Genomic DNA, 25,389 nt, shown 5'->3' with positions numbered 1-25,389 from the left:
AGGAAAAAGCAGTGAGCTCAGAAGACTTAGAGCACTAGCATAAAGGGAAAAGATAAAAGACATTTTGTGTTTTAAAGCTGTAATTAGCAGAATTGCAAGGACTGGATTGCTTGCAAGAATCTGGATGGTGAGGCTATCACAGCGAGATCAGTGACATGATAGTGCTCCATGTTTCAAGGGGGAAGGAAGGAAGAACCGGGGAGTCATACATGCCGGGGAATTGCCACAATGGCCAACAGGAGAAAACTCAGCAACAAAACAGCACAAACTGTTGATATTTTATGCGAGGGATAACTCGGAAAAAAGCAATCATCACAGGCAGGATCTCAGAATGGCACAGGAGATTATCCAATAATTGCAGGCAAAACGCAGCATCAATACCCAGGAAGCTCAAGTAGGTTTGGACGTTAGCATTTATTTTTGGGAGGTTGTTTTGGAACAATACTCCGCAAGGACACACAGGGTGAGCAAAGAATCCAGGATCAATTGCCAGCAGCAGACAAGAGTCCTAGAGATCACAAGGTTCCTTCTGTGCTCCTCGCTATCCAGTGTACAAGTTCTCTCCATAGCTTCTACAGACAATTTTTGCAGTAATTTTATCTCTTTCAAGATGGGAATGAAAATCTCCAACAAAGCAACATATATAGGAATAGCTAGAGATTTTTTTGTTCAGCGAGTTTGTTCATAAGCATATTGGGGGAAAATCTCTGATCTTGACCCAACTTTGCTCATTAAGTTACTTATGCTTCTTTCCATTTTTATTTTTTCTTAAATTCCTTACCAGTGTGTCTGTTCCTGTGGTTCCCTGAACCTCACCTCTCTCTCTTCCTTCTTACCGAGGAGCTGCAGATAGAAGTGCAAACTCCAGATGTGAAATTTTCTTTGTGCAAGTCCCATATATCTGTGAGGAATGCCTGGAAAACAGACTTTGCTGAAGAAAAATTGGGAAAGAAGGCAGAAGGGAAAAAAAGGGAATCCTGGACATCTCTCCCTCGGACAGGTTGATGCGATACCCATCTCTGTATTACATCACAAAAGTGTAATCTTCCCTTAAAATTTTAATAAAGATTTAGTCCAAATTTAAGAGGTTGTTCTGTGTCAATATTTAAACTGCTGTCTTAGTAATAAAAGCAGTAGACCTTACAATTATTGCTACTACTGATACTTGGGAACTCCTGGGATATAAAACAGTATTGCAGGATTCAACTTCCCTTATAGAAAAGGATATGCAAACACAAAGACTCATTTTAACAGGCTACTGCCTTAAGCCATGCACAGGCAAACCATTTGCAGATAATCAGAAATAGTTTGCTCTTCCATTGTTACATGTTTCTGGCTTTAAAACTTATCAGGTATGATCCTAATTTGGAGTATATCTGCAAAGACTCATGAAAGGCATCTCCTGGAAATATAAACATCGCCCCACAGCACCAATAAAGAATCCAGACAAGCTACGCAAGAGAAAGCAACCCTGCTAAGACACAAGATAATCAGCTGTAACTAAGAAGTGTGAATGTTACCTGAATGCCATTATAAACGAACAAACAAACGTTAACCATATTGCCTTTCCTCTACCAAAGTCTGAAAAAATTCAAACTCTTTCTAGAAGCATTTTAAAAACAATAAGGCATTTAGACTTCTTTTTTGTTACATTCTCCCTCTTGTGGTTTAACCCCAGTGAGCAACTAGAACCATGCAGCCACTTGCTCAACCCCCGCCTTTCCACCCTCCCCAGAAGGGTGGGGGCAGTGGGAAAGAAAAGAAAAAAAGGGATAAGGGATGAAAAAAACCTGTGGGTTGAGATAAAGACAGATTAATAGAAACAATAATAGAAGAGGAAAGAAATAACAACACCATCACAGGTCACTAACCGGCCAGTGAATTGGCACCATCCAGAGCAGTAATCTCAGATTCCCATCCCCCAGCTAACCCCCATTTATATACTGAGTGTGATGCTTATGGTATGGAATACTTCATTGGCCATTCCATCATTCTGTCTCTGCTTCTATGGGAAGCTGAAAAAAGAAATAATCCTTGAGTAGTGTAAACATCGCTTACAACTAAAACAATTGACTTTCCCGTCACAGCAACCACTAGAAAGCAAATTAACTCTTTTCCATCTGAAACCAGGACACCCCCCTGCCCCATGCTAAACTTTTTCCATAAAATTATTTCCATATACTTGAATGCATTTATATGCGTATATATATAGGTACATAGTATTCCCATACCTTTTGTTCTACCTTTAGAAACTGAGCAAGTTCTTCAACAGTGAGGTGATCCTTCTTGTCACTGTAGCTTAAGAGCAATAAGTAGAGATCTCGACGTAAGGACATCATCTTGTAAAATACCGAAAATTCTTCAAAATTTAAGGTTCCTTGGTTCTCATCTGTGTCTGCTTCCTAGAGATAAAGAAACTCAGGTAAGCATGTGAAACACAGGTGAATTCAGAGAACAAAGCAGAACGGAATTTAAATACAGAAACAGAAATTTAATAAATTCTAGTCTGCAAGATTCTGTTCAGACTCAAATCCTAGTAGGCTAAAATAACTGCAAAATTATGATACCATCTATTGGCGTTTTTTGATGAAAATACTACACTAAAGCCACAGGTTCCATATGAAAGTCTCAATTCTATCTTTACATGGGAAACAAATTCAAAACTAAAGAGGCTCACCCTGGGCTTTATTCTGATCCCTGTTACTCTCCTGTATGCTCTCCAGTTATCCTGGATTAAAACATAGCAAGGAACCCGTAGCTCCCTCTGTTAACAGAGTCTGACATTTTAAAGCATTCAGGACAATATCACAGTCTTGAATTTACATTAACTCAAACTGCAACACTCTCAGCCCTCTGTCAGCACTCTGTAGGGTGATAAGTCTGCAGCAGCAATAAGACTCCACACCAAAATATATGCCCATTAGCCTCAGTCTTGGTGGCAGCTTTTGTTTATCCTCAGAGGTAGGAAGAGAAGAAAACAGTACTTAACCCACGTTAATGCAAGCTTTTTACTATGAACATCTGCCTAAGAGGATTGCTTTGGATTTTCAAAACAAAGAATATATTCTGGAGAACTGCTGTCAAACATTATGTAGGTCTCCATGAAAAATGAACTTCAGGGAAGGTACGGCTCTTTCTAAGTTTGAGGCTGCAAGCAGACAATGAAGAAAAAGCGCAATAAATGTGCTGCTGTTCCCATTAATAAATTCCTTTGTTCATAACTGTACATAATGTTTTTTCTCTGTAGTTATAAACCCCCTTGGCCTTTCCCATGTCACCTTCTGTTAAAAATTGTGCTTCCTTCTGTTCAGGTCAGAACATCTCATGTGCAGAGTCCTTGGCTTTGAAACTGTTGGCTTGTCTCTACACTGGTACACCAAATACAAGTTCTTCTCCAGAGGGAGGATATACTCATCTTGCTTCTCACTTTATTCTTCTCAAAAAAGCTCTTCCAGTTGGTGCCCAACCTCACTTCTATAGAAGAGGAGCTTGTCTAATAGCGGATGCAATGAACACATCTCTGGCCTGCTTTGCTTTCCAAGTTTTACTTTCCCTTCACATAACCCACCTCATTTAACTTTAAAGCACCTCTTAGAACAGGAATCAATCTTTACACCAGTGACTCCTAGTACGTACACACAACTGAAGTGGCAGCCCTGTACTCCATTTCCAGACGCAGGACCTGGACTGCTTCATAAGCCTGGCCACCCCGAGGGAGCCACAGCTCCCCTGGGCACGGGGGCTGTTTGCGCCAAGCCACACAAACAGAACCACCTCAGCAGATCAAGTGCAAGAACAGTGCAGAGTAGCCAGGTGTAGGGGTGAGGATTTGTCACAGAGTTACTTTGCCATTCCCTTTATCCTGCAGTAAGTCCTGGAAGTCCATAGGACTGCTGGCACAAAGCATTGCTTGTGGGGTAAGGCCTTTAGGATTGAGCCCTGAATGACTAACAGTATACAAACCTTCAACAGTCCTTTTATATTCAACCTTAATAACTTCAGCCATGCCTGTGAGGTCTAGGATATTAACTCAGGTATAGGCCGGCTGCAACTGCAGCAAAATAAAAATAAGTAAAGCAGCTTATTTTAAACCAAAAGTTGCCTCTCATTGCACAAAGGCTGGTGGTTGCTAGAGTGCCCTACTTCATTCCTAGACAGTTTAAAAAAGCAGAGTGAAGTACTTCTTTTTTTTCCTCTTGGTAGATGGCTTCACAGCTTTCTGCCTCTCCTGCAGCAGTCAGCAAAACCCAAGGATCCCGGGGAGCTGCATTTCCTTACGCCTTGTTAGTGCTACTGTCATCTGAAGCATAAACTCAGATCATAGCAATTAAGCTAAAAAAATAATTCCTAGCTATCTGGTGTCATATGGGATTTTGAATCATGTTATATCTACTATATATCTTAAATTACATTTTTAATTTGTGGGAATAATTGTGGAAACAAGTACAACCTGAATTCACCTCCGCAACACAACCCCACCAGTTTCCACACTTCTCAAGTCTTTGGGGAGTAACTTATACCCCGCACGTGTACCTCTAATGCAGATTTTACGTCAGACCAAAAAAAGCACTTTTGACCACAGAAGATTCTTCAACTTCCCCCTGTTTTATAGCAAACTAGATTTTGGCTGGTACTGTTTTTGAAGGGTTAAAAACATTTTATTTTGCTCTCCATCACATACTTGGCTTATCTTTCCTTTCCTACAGTAAACACTAGGGCCGGTGGCAAATGGTAACTGTTTTCAGACAACAGAAGTAAAAAATTGATTTTGGCTAAGTAAGAGGAAGTTGTTAAAAAAACTAATTACTTTCATAAAGCTAGTTTCTATTAAGTAATTTTACATAAAGGAAATTAAAAAAAGATTTCAGTAGAAACAGAGTAACTTCATTGTCCATCAATGCCAGCATAGAACAATTCAGTTCATAGAGATGAAAACAATAATGCATCTAAAAAAGTAATATTAATAAGTTGTCTTCTACATGGTTCATGCTGTTAAAACAATGTTCTGATGCATCTTTGTCTACAAAGAGTAAGACTTGGAAAAAGTCCGTGAGGTGTTGGAAAAGACAGAGTTTTAAGTCCCGATTTGCAGACTCTATTCTGGATCCATCCAGAAATAGACAGTAACTGGCACCATCTTACTACAATAATGCTGTGTGTTAGAGGCCACCAACCTGAAACATCTGCCGGACCTTCCTGCGGGGCAGGTTAACATTTAGTTTATGCATCAGCTGGTGGATCTCTTCAATATTCAGCAGACCATCCCCATTCTTGTCAGCCTCTTCAAAGGTCTGTTTAACCCAGCTACAAACATGTCAAGGAAAGGTACAAGAGGACAATTTCCTCATGGAGGAGAGAGGCAGAGCAGTTGGGCAGGTAAGGGACAAGACTCGAACTCAGGAGAAGACAACCCTGCCCCAGTTCTTCTGGGCAGGAGGATAATCGTCCTTAGCAGAGGACCTTAACATCTTCCAGGGAGAAGAACTGAACATTATTCGATCCAGCTTCACAAACATGTCTTTTCAAATCAGCACATCTGGACAAAACATTTTAATTAAGACTTCCCACAGCCTGCATTAGAATTATTGGGATACACTGTGAAATAAAGTCATCGCTGGCAAAGATCTGGTGTTATCTACACGGTTCTCCCCATGCTGATGCAAAACCAAAGCATTTTTGCTACCATACACCTTCTGGTACAATTTGCTATTGTACCTCCTATCTGGTGCAACTAAGACTGTTGACCTCCATAAAGTTATATCTGAGGGCTACCGGTTTTGTGACACCACCCAAAGGAATCAAGATCAATAGCTATCTGTACCAGGGATGACAGTAATCTAGTGCAAGAGGATGGAATAAGGAAGACTGTGAAATCAGCCCAAGTACATTACTACCAGCCTGTGGTTTCCATAAGAACCTCATTAAAAATTAACCACTCATTTTTCCATGAGCTCTCCTCCAAGACTGTCACACAGTTCTTTCATCTGTATATTTGTAACTCTTCTATCTCTGGACAACTTCTTTGTCCACCATTTTCTCTCTGGTATATCTGCCCTCACCCTGTGCCACATGTTCCACAGGGCAGCAACAACTCCACAGAATCATAAGTTGCACAGAGAAAATGGATAGTATTCAAACATTTCCTGTTTCCCCCCTCATAAGGACAAAATGGCATCAAATAGAGCTAGCAGCTGTCAAATTCAGAAAACAAGAGGCAATTCTTCACACAGCATATGGCTCATCTCTAACATAACATTTTTTGGGATGTTCTGCAGGTTTACATGGGTTTGAGGTGACACCGAACCCTTTCCTCCTCTCTCCCCCCCCCACCCCGCCCCTTTGCTACAGTTTTGTTCAAATGCTTAAAACTGGTACCGGTTTATGACAATTATTTACAGCTAGGTTCACAGTACCAGCCCCTTTGTACTCTCATTTCGGCTACTAGCTTCTCCTCCAAGAACATACTCTAAGTTTTCAAACATTGCTGGGCTTTCTCTGATATCTTCTTCCACTTCTCCCTTCATTCTGCTTGAACCTCTCCACTTCCTAACGAGTTACTTTTACCCCCTCTTTGCACATATATCCCTTTGCAGCTTTTCTAAGTTCTTACACTAGCTGGTACAGGGTCATTTCTTTCTGCAGTCTCCCAGCTGCCACATTTGATAACACAAACAAGACTTGAAGTGATGTTTCACTAGTAGAGAACATACAGCAGATATGTGCAGCTCAGAAAAGTCATGGATAAATATAGTCAGCTGAGTATGTGTCCATCAGAGCATGCAATATATCCCCCAATTGGATCTGTGCCCGTCTTGTATCAGAATTAAACACTGAAAACATAAATTGAAAATACCTAAACTGTGTACATTCTCCAGAAGGAGTATTTACAAGTGACCACTGTAACTTTCCACAAGGCAGAAGAGACAGGTTACAATTTTAATCAAGTTGGGTTTGAATTTTGTCTGTCTGTTTGGTTGTTTTGGGTTTTTTTGTTTGGGGGAAGAGTGTTCTTTGTATTTTAATACACTAGTCAGCACAGTTGTGAAAGAAGGCACATCAAGAACATATTCAATGGACATGATCTTTACAAGAAGTTCCTTTCTGTTACTAGGCTACAGTGAGCATTTAAGGAGCTTTAAAGATTTGTGCTCCGACAATCAATGGAGGCTCAGCAGTACACACAGATATCTGACATAGACCAGTCAAGAGAAACAGATGGCCAGGAGTTCTAAGTCAGTTTACTGAAAGACTCCCAAAAATGTTAGGATTTCACCTGTGCAGAGGCTAACAAATTCAAGTTTTCAATTAGTAATATCTTGAACACAGTGTCTTCTAATTGACTTTGCAATTTGCAGCAGAAGAATAAAAGTACAGTTGGGCAAACAGGTGACAAAAATCTTGAAATCATGCTGGGGTTGGTACTTATTGAGATAACTAGAAATGACCCTTCAATAAGAATTTCACTAACAAAATGCAAGACTATTCCCTGACTTCAGTGGAGTTTAATCCAGTCCCTAAGGCATGTCTGATGTTTTATTGTACAAATAAGTGTCCATGTCAAACCCGTAAGTCCAGTTTCCATTGCAATCAATGGCAAGGTTTTTGGTCAGTTAACAGGAGGTCAAAGGACACCCTATGGTGAAGTCACTCACAATCAAGCCAGAAATACTGAATCAAAAGCTGAAGCTCAGGCTCATAAAAGGATACTGATCGTGCGTTCTCTGTCGCTTAGCGAGCGAGTCCTCATCACTTATTCCAGCCATCAAATATTTCAGTCCTGTGATCCAGGTGCGAGCTTCCTCTGGGTTAGATGTAATCAGATCCAGTGACTCCATGTGGTTACCATGGTAAATAGTAAAGCAACAGCTTGGGTCAAAGTTCCCCTCTGCATGGCGGTGGAAGATTTCAGACTGCCGGCCTTCAGTGACTTTGTAAATAGAATCGATAACAACTGTGGGGGAAAAGGGAAACCAAAAATTGACGTGCTTTGATATCCACCCCATTTCTTTCAGCTTTTGAGCAATTATGAATTATTAAGGCTAAAAATCATTAAATGTTTTTTAATATTACATCTTACATCCAAAATGGCTTTTTGATTTACAGGTTTATCCTTGCTTTGGCCATGCCATGTCCACAGCACAGCTGTCTTGAAGGCAGGCCAACGCAGGTACAGGCAGGTTACAGCAAAGCTCCCCGAGTGCTCCCTGCAACATCAGAGGACTGAAGGTTACCCAAAGGGGAGCATGAGGAGACCAATGCCAGATGTCTTCCATCAATCAGCGAAATGCTGCATAGCTCCAAAGGGACTGCTACCACCACAGCCGTGCTTTCTATGGCAGGAAGAGAGGGATACCCATCGCTGCGCTAAGGTAACACAGCTCCCAATGCCATGGCTCCAAACAGCTACTGTTCAATGCAGCAGCTCTTAGCCACCACACACTGGCTCAAAAACATCAACTGTGACTATCTGTAGCCTTCTCAGCCACCTGTTTTTAATCTCAAGCCTCTGTGACAGTTCTGTGTATTTCTAGTCCTTATTTTATTCAATAAATCACTAATGTGAATTTCCAATTTTAAACAGTACAGCAGGAACAGTATCAATGAGACATAACGCTACACAATAAATTCAAGATGTAATAATGCCTAAAGAAAATTATCACAGTTAAGATTAAGAAACCTCAATCTAAGCTTTTCTAGGTTCTGTATTTAAATTTGTGATGTATACATTGAAAAGAGTTCAGCACACTTTGTTATCAAGTCACTTTTCAGTGTGCTTATAATTCACATAAACCTATGGAAAATGTTGACAACTGACAACTATACTCTGCTTCCTTGCATAATCCTGAACTTTTAGTAGGTGCGTAAACTCTACGCATACTCTTGAAAACCTTCATGTAAGTATCACATCACATTTAAAATAAGCATTAAAAAGCATTTATTTAATCAATCAAAAAAATATTGTTCTGTTTTCCCTCTGTAATTCACATTCTAATACTGAACTACCCAAGAAATTAAAAGAAATATTCAAAGTTTACTTTTTGCCTTTTCGCTTTTTCTGGATGGTCTCCATCGGATGCAGGTCCTGTGCTCATCCAGGTAGAAGAGACGAACTAGCCCTTTGGTTCCACTCTTCAGCTTAACCATTTGAGTCCCAGACTGCATAACACTCATGCATCTTTCAACTGCAAACCAGAACAAAATAAATTCAAATAAATTACTTACTGGCTTTCCAACATCTGCCAAGCTTATAAAATTTTTGACTTGCACCTTTAATGACAGAAACTAGTTATTGTTGTGTAAGACATACTATTTCTTCTTCTTCACTACTAGCTTCTCCACATATGAAAATAAATTGTCTGTCAAAACAACTTCACAACAAAGGAGGCAAAGAAAACTTTACCATATGTTGAAGGAAAATATTTTATAGTTTTTCAATGCTTATCTCATTTAAATATTTTTATATTATTATACACAGTACTGTAATTTTAAACCCCAGCACTCCACAAATTTTGAATGGTGAGATTATGATTCAAACTCCACATTCCTTCGGGCTCAGTAATCCTTTAGCTTATATCTTGTGCTTTTGACACTGTTAGAACTGCTAAGAGAATTATAAATACACAATCCCTCCTCCCTACCACACACATTTACACCCTCTCCATCCTGCTACCAAATTTCAAGCACACACTGTGACAACTTCCTTTTATCCACCCATCCCATCTGGGAAGATAAGGCTTTGTTTCTCTGTGCTTTGACTAAAATACACCAATCTCTTCTATTTCATCTCACATCTTCCCTCCTACAGTTTTCCAAACGCTAGGATCAAGATAACATTTCCCCTTGATCTCAGTATATATCCATGCTCTTAAATTACCTTCTCCTGTTTTTATCCATTCACAGCCTCTCCTCACTTGATATCACTCCAAGTTCATCTCCCAGATGATTTGTTTACACTCTGGCTGGCTCCCAAATACTATCTGTGTCTGTCTTTATTTCTTCTTATCGCCCTTCTCTTCATCACTTCTCTCTTCAGTACTCTTCTCTCAGTATCACAACAAAGACTAATGCACCCTCCCACTCTTCTCTGCCAGAGCTAGGATTTATTTTCTCTGCTCCTGACACCTCCTTAGCTCCCACAGCAAGTGGCACAAGCAGCAGGGGACTTGGCGCCAGCTGAAACCCCACAGTGCACGTCGTGGTGGCCCTGCTCAGTTCATCTCCACAGCAGAAGCGTGGTCAGAACACATCTTCCAGCAAACCCACACAACCCTGAGGCCATCAATGAAGGAGAACAAGCCAGCTGCTCCTTCCAAAGCGCCTCTGGGTCAGATGCAGTCAGAGTGGCACCCTAAACATTAGTCAAACATGGGACAAACAGCCGGTGCCGCTGGAACAACTTCCCCCAGCTCCCTTGCACAAAGCCCTTGTTGTTGGGAAGCCAAACTCCACATCAAATAACCGTATCAAAAGCGGTAGTTTTGCTGAGTTATTGTCTTTCTTGGAGGAATGTGAGGACTCAGGTTGAGCTGAACAGAACCAAAACTTCTGAAAGCATCACAGATGTGCATGAGTGCTATAAATTTATCCGTTAATATGTCCATAAATATATAGCCTTCACATATACCAAATGAATAGGTGGGTATGGAAGGGCTTTAAGATGAACCAGAAAAGTGACATAAATCAAGCCAGAAATAGACGTTATACAGTATCCACACATTAACTATGGCAGTTTTAACTTGTATCTATTTGAAGATGCACAAAGTACCAGGAAGACAAGCCTTTACACCACTAGGGATGGAAAACTCAGAACCTTAAAGAAGAAAGAGTAACTGAAGCAAAAATAAGTCTCTAAAACTTACTACACATACATATATATACATACACACCCCCTTCTCTTGGGAGACTGAGCCTTTCACTTTGGAACTGAGTTTAGAGCAAGTTTGCCTTGCATTCTAACAAACAAACAAGAATTGTCCTCCAGCACAGAAATAAGGCTCTCCCATAGGAAACAGTTGTACCAGTGTGTGTGGACACACAAATCTGAACTGCTACATTAGCCAGGCACACAAACTGCATGCACATTTTTATTTCACTATTAGAGCAATCAATTGCAAGAGGGTTTTAGCTCAGGAAGAGGTTTAGCAACAAGCTAACTCAACAAAGAAAATCTGCTTCTTTGCACCTAAGCCTATCAGTTATTAATAAAAGTCTTGCAAAAATAACTAATTCTCACATAAGTCTTTCTATTTTCATCAGCTCAGCTGTCATAGAAAAAAACAAAACAAACTTGCTTCCACTATGATGTTGTTGAGGACCACTAGCAAAAGGTAGAAGACAACTACGTTTCTTTGATATAAGAAAAGCAGAAAGTGGGCCACACTCAGTAATTACAGCCAACAAAACCTTGGGGGAAGAAAAAAAAAAAAGAAATCATAAAAGGTGATCCAGTTTCTTCTTCATTGTTTCAATTGCCTAAAGATTTCTATATCACGTTTGCAATTGTTTTAAATGCATTTCACATACACATTTTCAGGTAGACTTCAGAATTAAAGTTATATGGAATAGATTTTAAAACACTTTTTTCACAAGTAGAGAAGCATGGAAGAAATCCAATTCCTGCCAAATATCTCAACACTCTCACTTTCTCAATGCCATCTACAATAAGTCTAGTGCCCAAGTAAGCACAATCCTTTACGCTTGCACTTTTCCAGTTCTAAGAAAATACCATCAGAATGCAGACATTTAAATAAGAATAGTAAATGTGTAAGAAAATTCATTGCATCATCCCTACTGCATAGGTGTTAATAACAGAAAGAATCCACTTTAGAGAACAGACTGCGGTAATAGAAATGCCATACCATTCAAAGGTCCATTGGATTTCAACTCTGGAAACCATTTACAAAATGCACCATCCTCTCCTTTAAGCTATTTATAAAAATATAAGCACACAAAGAAACAAAGTCTTTTTCAAATCTATCCCAAATATGCTAATTTCAATCTCTATCCAGACATTCACAAGAGAGACACCGCACATTAGCATCTGAATAAATTGAAGTTATTGAACAGAGGCAATTCAGAATAAAGCTCCAGAAGAGCAATTCAAGGATGCTTTCACTAAGGAATAGGAAAACTGGTTCCAGAAAAACATTTAATCCTCTAAATAAACTATGAATACTGAGTAAATGAAGCAGCCCCTCGATGCAAACATATATTAAACTTTGAGAGAGCAAGACATGGTTTCCATTATATGTTATTTTTCTAACACAAAGACTCTGCCTTTTTTGCCCAAAGTCTGAAAATTATTTAAGTTAAACTAGAATATAGTGTAGTTTACGTGTTACAAGAACAAAGAATGTTAATTAATCACTGAAAGTCAAATAAAATATTATGTTTATGCATTGCATATTTAAAGCTTTACTTTCAAATCTGAAAACTACAAAGTCACTTCCATTTCCAGACTTACGGAAACTTTTTCTTGATAGTCTAAAATCATCTTAACAGACATCCTGCAGTTTAATGCTTTTAATAATACTGAAATATCAGTCTATTTTTTCCTCCCAAAATAACCATTTAAAGCAAGCCAGATCTGAATTCAACGAGCATTTTTTAATTTTTAGCGCAGGCAATGATAACCATTCTTAGTAGAACACACATCCCCTTTTCAGAAGGAGATGCTTCTCTATCGAATGGTGAACCGGATACAAACCCATCTGTGCCAGCTGGACTTTTTCTGAAGTGGCCACACTCCCCAGCACATGGTAGACCCCTGAAGCCAGGAGGAAAGCCATCCGAGCCCCCAGTAAGTCCAGACGTTACTGGAAATCCTGTACGTTGGGCAGATGCTATTTATTCTACCTGACAACACTGCTCCTCGCTGCTGAATAAATCAAGCTGCTGCCTGGGAACACTAAGCTGGAACTCTGACCACTAACCATACGCGGCCTTACATTGAAAAAGCACACTAATCCGCCCCAAATCAGCCAATGCTACCTTCCATTCAACTCTGCTCTAATCTATCCCCATGTGCAATCAGGTCTTTAATAACCAGGGAATAGTTTAGCACTGTGCCCTGCGAGAATCTGTTACAAAAAGTTATGGCTCTGTTCACAGGTTTAACAGACACTCCCCATACGACCCCTGGTTTTCAATAGTTTGCAATTAATTCGGTTTAATTCTCAACAGTGATAGTCATGACACACTTATCTGCCTGCTGTTGTGCTTTACCACAAAGCCTTTAAGGCATGCAAGACCCTTTAGTTGATCATAGACGGAAAATACTTAGGGAATTAAAACATTATTCCTCATAGCACTTTCAGTAAAATAGAAATGCACTTTGATGTACAGGGCATATCACAGCAGTGAAACAAACATCCACTCTCCATAACACATGTTCATCCAAGATTAAATAAATATGCTGGTCACTTGTCAACTGGAGCTGAGAGGCAAGCACCATGCAGGAGCAGCACCAGCACCCCAAGGACGCTGGTGGGGATGTGGTGAGCACCAGCTGCCCCATCACCCGCAAGCAACAGCCAACACTGCATTGAGGCTTTCTGGGTTACCCCAGCTCCTGAACTCTTGGTCTTGCTGTATCCTCTGTGGAACTAAGCTCATCCCGAGCACACTCTCACTTGCATTTCCATCAACTTCTGTGAGATAGCACAAGAAAGCCATTAGACAGCATACATAGGTCTTCAAACAATGAGTTATTAATTCAATTTTGTGACAGCAAGTAAAACCTCTTTTTGCAAGAGGCAGCATATGCAACTCCTACATGCAAACAGCTCAAGTGCTCACAGCAAACCCTTAGTAAATTAATACAGTTAGACCTTAGCAAAACAAATATAGTACAATGAGAATATATTTAATAGCTTTAGGAACAGTATCCTACAACTGAATATTAAGACTACACCGCTGAAATTGTGAGACAGTTTTTGGTTTGTTTGTGGGTTGTTTTTTTTTTAATCAAAGATCAAAAAAAATTTTTTTACTGCTGGCCAAAGCAGTTCTTGCTTATTTTTTCCCCTGATATACTATTATATGTTAAGAAGTTAATATTTCAAAGTGCAACAAAAAGAAAAAAGGTTTGGTCTCATGTCTTGCTTTTATGGACTTAACGTTAAAGCCATCTGACAAAACAAAAAGATTAAATAACGTATAAAGAGCATTACCAAACAATGAGAAGTATAATTACGAAAGAGGATATAAACTGTGTTTCTAAATTATATGCAGCAAGCTGCATTAAGCCAACATTAAGCTTGAGATAAAAGAAACCCATAAAATGCATAAGTTACTTTTTCAACTGCAACGTCAGCTCGTCTCCCCTACATTAAGTATTTTTAGTTTTACTATACACTTTGCAGGTATATTGTTTGTTCTTTCTTCAGAGAGGAAAGAAGCAAAAGACTCCCCACCATTATCACCACGTGCTGTTCCCACTCACATGACTACGGACATCTGTGATTCACTGTGCTGTGGTTCCCAAGAACCAGAACAGGATCCTATACTTCACCTTAAGGTAACTGCTCTTACACTATGGGAAGCATGGTTTATCTTACTTTATTTAAACCCCCAAATGCCACCATAGTACTTCTCTCAAATTCTCAGATTTCAAAACCTCAAAATTCCCAAAACTCAACTCTAAGTGAGGCTGTTATACAAGAAGTAGGTGGTTGATGATTGACAAAGGAGTCACAGAATGCTCCCATTACTGGAGTCGTGTATCTGGATCCAGAGTGGAGTCCATTTTTTAACTGAGGGAGATGCACGTTCCCTGAAGCAGGCATTGAAAACGTGCACAGAAAAAAGCGCATATTCCCCTGAACTAGAGAGCAGTATGCAACTGAACTATCGTGATCTAAGTAGTGAAAATATTCCAGATGCAATCCCAAAAAAAAACAACCCCAAAACCCCCCTAAAAACACCAAACCAAACATTTTCAGTTGTCTGAACTCTTATCACCCTGTTTTGCATCATTTATTCATCATGAGTATGCTGTAAGTTTGCCTGTGTGCTAATGCCATTAAAAGCCATTTACTTCCTACCTCCATGCCCCAGAGAGCACATTTTATCTAAATCCCATAGAACAGCACGAATATCCAGCACACCACACAGCTTACCACTAATGCCATCACATTGTTGATTGCCATTTTGTTACACAACAGCCAAAGAACCCAGGAAAGCAGAGACCACAGCTGCAGGTCCGGGGGAATCTGTGTCCCCAGTCAGGACCATTTTTAATAGTCACATCTCATATGTTATGCCAGATTTTAATTTGCTCTGCAGCAGCTCTTCCAGCCCCTCACAGAATTACATTAAGCTTCTTACAGTGTATTTAATCATAATCTCTGTGAAGTCCACAGACATGAGATGGACAATCTCTCACACTTCTGCAAATCTCAAGAAATCCTCAAGGAAGTCACACACAACCAGCAGACACACAAAAGGCCGAGGCTAGTCCTTGCAAGGCCCAGCTGAAAAGCGTGCAGATATTTCATTTCAGCCCTGAAGGAGGTAGAGAATCAAGACAAGCAGAATAACCAGCCAACACACAAACTGTGACTACTCAAAATAATTGTGAATTGTTTACAGTAAATGAAACTCTGAAAAACAACTCATGCTTGTAAATTCACTAAATAATATGCAAACAACAAAGGGGTAAAGCTTAAGAATAAAAATATATACTACCAGAAGAAAAACAAACAAAAAATCCAAAATCTGTCAGTATAGTTTTAACTTTTTGTAGGTCCGAGAACTGCCTGGTGTTGTCTTTTTTCCTTTAAAAAACAAAGCAAGACACCAAACAACATCACAAAAAAAACCCACAAGAAACCACAAATCAAAAATTTAGAAGCAGTAGCACCCAGAACTTATGTTTGAGTAATACATATTTCATAGTAATTGCTGTTTCAGCCTACCATATTGGGACTGCTAGCTTAATGCTTCTAGGATGATCAATTTAACTCATCTTATTTTCATATTACCAGTGAAAGGTTTTTGCTATGTACCTTGTCCAGAGTTGATCCTTGACAGTAATTCGTTAATCTTGCCATGGGAGCACCCAGAGTCCTTTCCCAGGCTGAGCCCCCCCGTCTTTTGCGCTTAAGAGATCGTAAAGGAACCAGAAGCATCAAAACAAAGACCTGGCACTACAATATAATCCCAAAAGAGTTTTAATGATCCTTAATCATAAGTTTTGTTCGGACAGTGAGACTATCTTTTACAGAGTACTGTGCAATGTAGAAAATTACTTACTAGGAAAATGCTTATTTACAGGGCCTACAATCCCCTTTTTGAGACCTCTACTTCAGTACAGCAATGAAGTCTGAGAGCAGTCCCCAGGTACAATGAATAACGCATGTTTTTCACCTCTGCTTGAGTATACCTCCCCTCTGCTATCTCAGCAAACTTCTAATTATTATCTTCAAGAAATTAGCCCAGGTTTCATTCAAGTAGCACTTTGGAAAGCAGTTGATGAACAGATCGTTCAGCAGGTGCAGCTTCGCTGCATTCCTGCTGGACACTTATACTGCAGAAGCATCCTGAGGGCCTGAGAGGTCGCAAGGCTTCAGGACCCCAGCTCTAAGTCTCGTCCATAAAGAAGCACCTTCAACAGGCCACCACCTGCCAACACAGAGTCAAGAGACTCTGTGACAGCTTACAGGGGAACATTAGTGCTACTGGTTCCTGAAATACAATAAATATCCCTGACATCTCTTTTTATTTTTTTTTGTTCTTCAGAAAGAGACTGCAAAACTGTTCATTTTGAGAGCTCTGGTGCCACTGCAACCCAGCATGACTGAGGACTATAAGTTTTCTGTTAAGACTATGGAAGTAGTCCTGTATCAACACTGAAAAGCACAATCATTTAACCACAGACATGGCCAACTGCCAAAACATATTGTCACATCAATACAGTGAACAGGGAACACAGATTTATTAAGCAAACACGGTTAACAAGTTTGCACATCCTAATCCTCGTTGCATGTGGATCCCTCATCAGGGAGGGCACAGCAATTGATTACAACACTATAGAGCAAGTGGAAGAAGCAGACAACAGAAAGAAACGGAGGAGGATAGTTTCCATTACACCTGCCAAGAAGGAGGATGAGCAGGCAGGTCTGTATGTGCTGCTGTGACAGCCTCAGCAGCAGGTTTCAGGAAAAGCAAAGGGCAGAGAAGCATTTGGCTTCTTGGGCAGCATCCTCACACTGCCATAATCATTCACAGGGAGAACAATACATCATTCTGTGGGTCTGTGGCCATGTCTCTACAGGAAACCCTAGGGTCCCTCCTTAGATAGGCAAGCTTTTGCTCAAGTACCAGAAAGGATGGCAATAACTCACTCAAAGATCAGTTGAATCACCTGTGCATGCTCCTAAGCACTGCTAAGACAGGAGCTCCTGTGCGGCCTCACAGCAACACATAAAAAAACAGTTTGAAAGGCATCCCAGGAGCTACACCTCTGAATGCAGAGGTCAGTGGAAAACAGTAATCCACAAGCTTTCTCTTCCAGGATCCCATATCTGCTCTCTAAAAAAATCAATAAGTACATAAATAAGGATCATACGTGCAAGAAGCAAGCATGTCTTGTTCTATGTCTGCCTTCATTGTACAGCACTAAACATCATCCCTGTTCCTTGATCCTTTATGTCCTACCCAGGACTTCAACGAAATACAGTTCCCACCACAACATACTGAGGTGGGTCAGATCCCCTCATCCTCCCCTAAAAAAATATACCATTCCTTTATATCTCACCCCACCCTTAACTTCCCCAAAAAAGAAGCACAGAAAAACCCCACCAGAATACCCTTCATAAAGCTTGCTTCTGTCTCCACACAGGAGATGTGCTGAGGATAAACTGTCCCAGCTTCAGCACAGTGAATTCTGACGTCTGCAAATTTATCAGCAAATAGCAATATGTCACAGCAACCTTGGCACCCGTACAGCATCACAGCCTGGTGAGGGCAATACAACACAAGGCACAAGAGCAGCTGTAGCTGCAGGATGAAGTGGGTGGAAAAGGGATCCAGTCCCCAGGACTGGGAGTGCGCTTGTCAGGCTGGGCTGTGACAGCGGCTGGGCTGGAGGGCGCATTGCTTCCCTTTCAGGCTGCCAAATAAATCCACATCTATGGCTTGATCAGAGAGTAGGAGGGGAAAAAGCAGAGCAGAACTGAAGGTGGAGTTAATTAACCTTTAAAATTAATGAATGAAGACTACAGTGCAACTGATGATATGAACTAATTTATTCACACTCCTCAGAAAGTAATTTTGCTAAAGAAACATGTTTATCTATTCTATTCTCAAATTACCTTGGTGCAAGTCATCAACAGTGAGTCATCTGTGGACAAATAATGAATTGACAGTCTCAAACACCAATGTAATATTATTACCGAAAATAATGATGTTTTGTGCATCTGAGTTTCATGCTGATCAATGTTTCTATTGGTAACATGTGAAAATGCCTCCAAACCAGTTTTCTGTTATACTGCTGAGGATACCAATAACCTGACATAGAACAGGCACAAACTTCCTCACCTACAGCTGCGTTTTCTGTCACTTGTATAAAAAAAAAAAAAGCCAGCTTATGGTTTCCCATAACTTTAAATTCAGTCATTCAAGAAGCACACACACCAGCACAAAATGCTGCCTGCATGCTAACAGGCTGTCCTCCAAGACATGAGCTTCTTAAGGGACTACTTCAAAATGTATGGTAAAGAGGAAGAATAAAGACACACATTTCCTCTTGCAGGTAAGCTCAGTGCTGGAAAAAGCTGTGAACTTTTCTTGAGCAAGCTCCCTTTACTAGCCTCTGGTTTCACTGAGCTAATGCATGCCAGGACACCATTAATGTTGATCCCAATATATCATTTGGCCATTTTAGTCTTCATCAAAGCAGTGAGTTATTTTAACAGTTTTAAGTTTATGCCACCTAGTTTCACAAAGGCACAATTCTGGAGGCAAACTCCAAGAACCTTTTCAGTTTCACACAATGATGGTCTTTTGTAGATTTATTGAAACGAGTACATTCAATTCATAGGCACAAAAAAAAAAAATACGAAGTAGTTAACAAGCACATAACCTAGTTACTTGTTGGTCTCCCGCACCCTTGGCACTGCAGAAGCAGATTAAATACCTCTCATGGAGGCAAGCAGTGTTCAGCATCCAGCTCCAGCATCCCCTAAAACTTCACCAGTGCCATGGAAAGGACCTGGCACTCCACAGTGCCACACCACAGCAAGACTCCTTTCAGGCTCGCAGGGGAGGCCTTTCTCTTCACACAGGGTAACAGCCTCAGAACATATCAAACAACCCAGGGGCTTTAAACCTTTCAAAGCTCCCACGTGCAGATGCTATTTTATTGCGAGGGCATATAATGCTGTGATAGATTGAAGCTATTATCAGAATTAAACCTGTGGAAGACAAAAGTTCCTCCCAGGAGGAGGTTAATATCTTCAATATCTACTCAGAACAGCATACCGTAAAGCTAATTCCTTTATATATCACTCACTATGCTAGAGTCTATATTTCATAGAATCACAGAATGGTTTGGGTTGGAACAGTCCTTGAAGATCATCTAGTTTTCACCCCCAGGGACACCTCCCACTAGACCCGGTTGTTTAAAGCCCCATCCAGCCTGACCTTGAACACCTCCAGGGATGGGGCAGCCACAGCTTCTCTGGGCAACCTGGGACAGGGTCTCACCACCCTCACAGTCAAGCATTCCTTCCTAATGTCTAATCTAAACCTCCCCTCTTTCAGTTTAAAACTGTTCCCCCTCATCCTATCGCTCCCCTCCCTGATCCAGAGTCCCTCCCCAGCTCTCCTGTAGCCCCTCTAGGGACTGGAAGGGGCTCCAAGGTCTCCCTGGAGCCTTCTCTTCTCCAGGCTGAACAGCCCCAACTCTCTCAGCCTGTCCTCACAGCAGAGGGGCTCCAGCCCTCTGATCATCTTCGTGGCCTCCTCTGGACCTGCTCCAACAGGTCTATGTCCTTCTTATGTTGGGGACATAATACTTGTTTTATAGGTGCTTGGATGGATTTAAAGATACAACAGTCCCAAATAAGCACTAATAATGGCCTTAAAAAAGGCTGCTGAGATAGTCCCTGTGAATGAAACGCAATGTAGTTCACTGCTGTTTGTCTGCTTAGCCGTACCAACTGCAACCCTAGTGTTCTGCTAAAGCAGTAACAAGATAACTACAAAGTACCACCACACATTAGCCAAAGACGCAGACCCATAACCAAGGGAAGCCCGTACAACTCCTCCAGTACCATGCCCGCTAACATCCCACTGCCGATACCCCTTTGAGCACAGGAGTGTTTCCCATTCAGCAGTTAGAAGTTGTGTACGAACTTACGGCCAAACCGCTGGCAGGTGCGGAGCTGCTGCTTCCTGCAAGCGCTCATTGCAGAGCCAAGTCAGACGGTCGGCCAGTGACAGCACCCGCTTGTTCAGTTATCCCTTTATCCAGCTGCTATCATACAAGCACTCTTTGTGCTTAAATTGTGCAAGAGGTGTGATCTTGCTGTTATCAGTATCAGCGCTGGCAGGCTAAGGTAACTACCAGCCTGAATAAGGGGGAGATCAGGCACTCTGTCTTCTTCCACCATCCAAACATGTGAATATGTTCGTGCCTACAAAACACAACATCCCAAGTCTGTGCTTGCGCAGCACGGTGTCACCCCAGGAGCCCAGCATGACCCCACATGCCCTACTGCAATGCCACCAAGGTAGACAAACCTGAACACAAGGGACACCAAGTTGTACTCATTGCTTCTGCATCCTTTAACCGTCTCCACCAGACAGAGAAATGGTAATGATACTGACTGAAAGAGACTAACAGAAATTTGGCAGTTGCTATTATATCTGTCTAAGGGACTGCAAAATTACCTCAAACATAATTTCACCATCAACCGAGTACTTCGGTCTGAAATATCTTTATCTACACATACACACACATTTACACGAGCTTTAAAATTAAAGCTGATGCTTTTCTTCTAGGACTGTTCCCAAAACCTCCTTCAAATAAGCTAGCTCTTGTAAATTATTAAATGGGGACATATCCATTACCTTCGGTGTCTCAGAAAGCAGATGGAGTAACACCTGGTCTCCTTTACCTAACCATATGCATCAAAGCTTAATGTAGAGTTTGTGTAACCAGAGCCTCCAAAATAAAAATACAGTGTTTGGAAATGTAGCATACCAACTCCAACATAGGAGGCCCTTCCCTGAGAGGATATAAAAATAACTGACTTTTTTCTTAAAAACATGCTTCATATTTAACATGCTTCATAGTGGGCAAAATGATATTTCAAAATATGAGCCATGACTTTTGGTGGCTTTACTTTAGACTAGTTAATTTTATAATTATAGATAATCTTGTTAGAAAAATGTCTTCTGAACTACCCAATTTTGACAAGCCAGCTTTGCTAAGTGTATTTTGTAAGTTTTTTCTTTAAAGACACATAACCCAACATTCATTAAGAATAAGCAAAATACAAGAATAAACTTTATCTACCATGATTTCTTCTTCTCTTTACAGCATTTACTCTATATCCACTTAGAGGCTTAAGCTAATCACCACTTTCCATCCAGCGCTAACTTAAATTGAACAAAATCAGACATTCTAAACTACAAGTCACTAAACAAAGTTATTCAAGATGCCTTCCTTATTTGTATCACCCTTCTACAATTCTTGAAGAGACACATCTTTCTCATCCAATGCTGTTTGATCAGAATTGTACACATTTGTGTTATACTATTTATAAGTGCTACTAGAAAAAAAAAACAAACAAAAAAACAGAAACTCTTTTCCATAGAAAGCTATGCCACAGCAAACTGACCAATAGAGGAAAAGGTCAAGAATGTTTGTGGTTTTTTTTTTTTAAAAGGCAAACATGTTTGTAATAATTTAAGATAATATATAAGTGCAGTTTGTCTATATCATAGAAGCAGTATCTCACATGCAATCCACGTGTTTTCATGGAGAAATGTACTTTCAAGTCAATACAAAAATACCAGATTTCCCTCTTAAATATTCAGGAATATATATACACACACACACACACATTTTTCATACTAATAATGTCCACATAATTATTGTATGTAACTTACCAATTATAAGGATAAAAGTTACCTGATTTTTCTATAAGCACTTACAGAAATGTTATGAGCTCTTCCTACAGTAATTCTAAACTCAAACATCCTTACCTTTTTCTGGACTTAAATTTTTATATACTTCAAGGTCTGCCATTAAATTTGGAACTTGTGCATTATTGGCAAGTAGAATGGAAATTCTCACGGCAGGAAAGCCTCGATTTAATCTTCATGTCTCCAGAGCTAAAACATTTGGAAAGCAATCCTTAGAAGTACAGGAGAACATTGCCAGCACTGCTCTTTACGATGAACGACAAAATCTTCATGATCCATAACACAAAGACAGAAAAGCACAAATCCAGAGACAATACTAGGCAACTTCCTTCAAAACCAAAAAGCACAGCCCGAGAGGGCAGCTGGAAGCATCTGCTCTGTGCTGCCGCTGCGGGAATGCAGGAGGAGCGACTACTTTTGGTATGAGACATGCACGCACAGCACAGCGATTAAGACACTCCAGGCATTAAGTGTGTGTAACGCCTGGGAAGAGCAGCTCTATAGGCAAGCACAAGGAAATCCTGCTGGCATCTAGGGATGCCGGTCAGGAACGGATTACCATCCTTCAGTGAAAGAATGGGAGAGTGACGCAGGCTGAATGCAGAAGAGAAAAACCACCCTCACTCCAAAGTAACTCCCAGCATCCGCAGCCAGGGAATTCTGTGAGGTAGAAGGAGAACCTCTGTGGACTGCATTCCTTTTCCCCCAGGTCTTGTGCCCCCTTCCCCCATCTCTGTCATTAACTTGAAGAGGAACAGCCATTCTGCAGAATCAGGCCAGTTAGAGCACAAAGCATGCAAATGGTTTAGTCTGTGCATCACTGAGCATTTGATTTCATAAGAACAAGTAGTCTCCTGTGAGATGCTGAGCACTAACTCTCCCAGTAGCTATAAAGCATTACCATGCTACTGGCTAAATACCATGATTGTTTAAGCCAACTCAATGCTACTGAAATCAGTAGGATTATAGTCAGTGTGGAACAATCGGCAGAAATTTTCAGACTTGCATGAATTGCACTTACTTTTGATGGAGCCCAAGGGGACACAGTGTTGGAAAACATGGCAAGAATAAAGTAGGCTCCATATATAACGCTTTGCATCTTTGATTTATGGCATTTCCTGATTATTTCACTATTCAGCTGGCTTTTACACAGTGACATTTACATCAGCACACCAAAGGAATTCCCAGCTGTATTCTCAAAGATTGTGACATCAATAAAAGAGGACAGAATTTGTCTAGCATATGCTAGGGAAAAGTTACACAGTAGATGGCATGACTGAAAAGAGGAAAAAAAAACAAAAAACCACCATAGTTCTACATGCCTGCAGAGCTTGAGATGGGAGACAAGACACAAGTGGAGGTGACACATGTTTTACTTAGTGAGAAATCATTATTTCTTAGTTATTGCTAACACAAATAGTAAGAATTCCCACAGTCACCACATGTCATGATAGATCGCAGGACACCGCAAGATGTATGTTGACTATATCTAGCAACCTATAAAGAGACACAACCCCCCAAACCCACTGTAGGATTATTCTTGGCTGCACTCAAAGTTTGTACTTCTAAACACACTCATCTGAGGATGGCAAGACACAGCAGAAATCATGCTCTGCCAAGAGATGTGTCACTCACTCTCAGTTATGACAAGGGAAATGGAACAGCTACATCATTACCCCACCACTGGTTCACGCCTCAGTTCACAAGATTAATGGATGAAGTCATCACTCTGAAGCCTCTAGAAAGTTATCAATACATTTACATTCAAATGAATTGATGTGTTATAATTGCAATTCAACAACAAAAAATAAACTGTCACCACTCTACAGTTTAATTATTGATATATCAGATTACAGTTGATAACGCATTAAGTGCAAATGACTCCACACTCCTATCATTCTATTAATTATGAGAGGAGCTATACACAAGCATCTTTGGCACCAAAACTGCTCTGTAAGAAACCCTGCCCAATCATTAATACATTCCTTATTAGTCTTCAAAATAAAGTTCAATTTAAAAACAGAAGTGCTTAAATGCTGTATGGCTTTAGAAATTGAGAGCGTGCTATACGGGTTCGCAAGAACATTACAGCAAACAAATGAAGACTTCTATGTAATTCAGGAGATGTATGCCAAATGCTATGAAAATACTTGTAGGTTTATTCAACTTCAAAAAAAAAAAAAATCACCACGACAACTCTCCACTGACCAGCCAGGTGTTGCATCCAACCCCTAGCCCTGTCAGTCAGTGTCAAATCTGAAACTGGTGTGTCCTTGGAAGACACTCTACATTAGAGTTTGACTGTCTTTAAAGGGAAAAGTCAAAAGGTAACTAGTTCACTTTATACCACCTGACACTGCACCTTTAAGCATTGGCCAAGTAACCCTTGCATTTTTCCAGTTTGCTTCACTTTCACATACATGCCCTGTTCTCAGAGGGGTCACAACACTCCTGCTGGGAGTGCTCTGCAGAGCCACAGCACACAAAGTTCTATCAACATCTCAGAGTTGATGGTAACAAGCAAGTTTTCTGAATATAAGACAACAGTACATATTTTCAACATCCTGTTTCATAGGTATTGCACAATCCCAAGACAAGGTTTGGCAGGAGAGGAAACAGACTCACTTGTATGCCTGTTTTTCCTACTTGTGTTTTCTGCCCTTCCTTGGGAGACCTTTGCCAATGCCTTGCATGCTTAAAAGTGTAGGTTTTTTCAACTTTTTAAGCTGGTTTCAAGAAACACGTGAGCCGTCCTCCAACCCTCATCTCATCAATAGATTTTGACAAATCTCAGCTACAAAAGCACTCAAAATCCATCTCCCCTGGGGTAATACTATTTTCCATTCTTCTTAATTTGCCAATCAAAAAAAAAAATGTTCTGTCATTAAACCACTGGAATTATTTTGAGATAAGACAGCAAGTACCTCCAGGTATGAAGCAGACAGTGTCGAAGCACTATCCGTGACATTTCGTTAAAAAGGGGGATTTAAAGCTTTCTTGCAATACCTGTAAACTGTAATTCTTCTCTTCTATGCATATAGTTACAGATATGTTCTAATATAAAATACACTGTAGTTCAGCTGACAGGTTCTAGCTGAGATGAGGGAAACGTGGCTTGTTTTGTGCCGAAAGCAATGCCAGAGGGACAAAACAGTGCTGGCTTGTCTTGGGGTATAGTTGCTAAACCAATGTCAATATTTCTAGCTCCCTGGAAGAAAGGAGATATTAAACCCG

The 25,389-nt window shown here is 40.5% G+C and overlaps 1 protein-coding gene across 4 annotated transcripts in view; it reads right to left on the bottom strand.

Moving 5' to 3' along the window:
• Positions 1-25,389, bottom strand: part of PLCH1 (phospholipase C eta 1) — an 85,465-nt gene that overhangs the window by 37,304 nt on the left and 22,772 nt on the right. Inside the window, exons 1-5 of one of the 4 annotated variants that reach the window (XM_074592171.1) lie at positions 22,216-22,545; positions 9,036-9,182; positions 7,708-7,951; positions 5,175-5,304; positions 2,232-2,402 (exon numbers count right to left, since the gene is read on the bottom strand). In XM_074592171.1, the coding sequence (XP_074448272.1) occupies positions 2,232-2,402; positions 5,175-5,304; positions 7,708-7,951; positions 9,036-9,182; positions 22,216-22,258 (735 nt within the window). In that variant the 5' untranslated portion in view covers positions 22,259-22,545. Of the gene's footprint in view, positions 1-2,231; positions 2,403-5,174; positions 5,305-7,707; positions 7,952-9,035; positions 9,183-9,874; positions 9,951-20,362; positions 20,640-22,215; positions 22,546-25,389 lie in introns of those variants that run through there. The other 3 variants (XM_074592170.1, XM_074592172.1, XM_074592169.1) reach the window with 3 other exon arrangements.

This window comes from Larus michahellis, chromosome 6 (assembly GCF_964199755.1).
Source record: "Larus michahellis chromosome 6, bLarMic1.1, whole genome shotgun sequence".
NCBI lineage: Eukaryota > Metazoa > Chordata > Aves > Charadriiformes > Laridae > Larus > Larus michahellis.
This window is presented reverse-complemented; position numbering and strand designations above follow the sequence as displayed.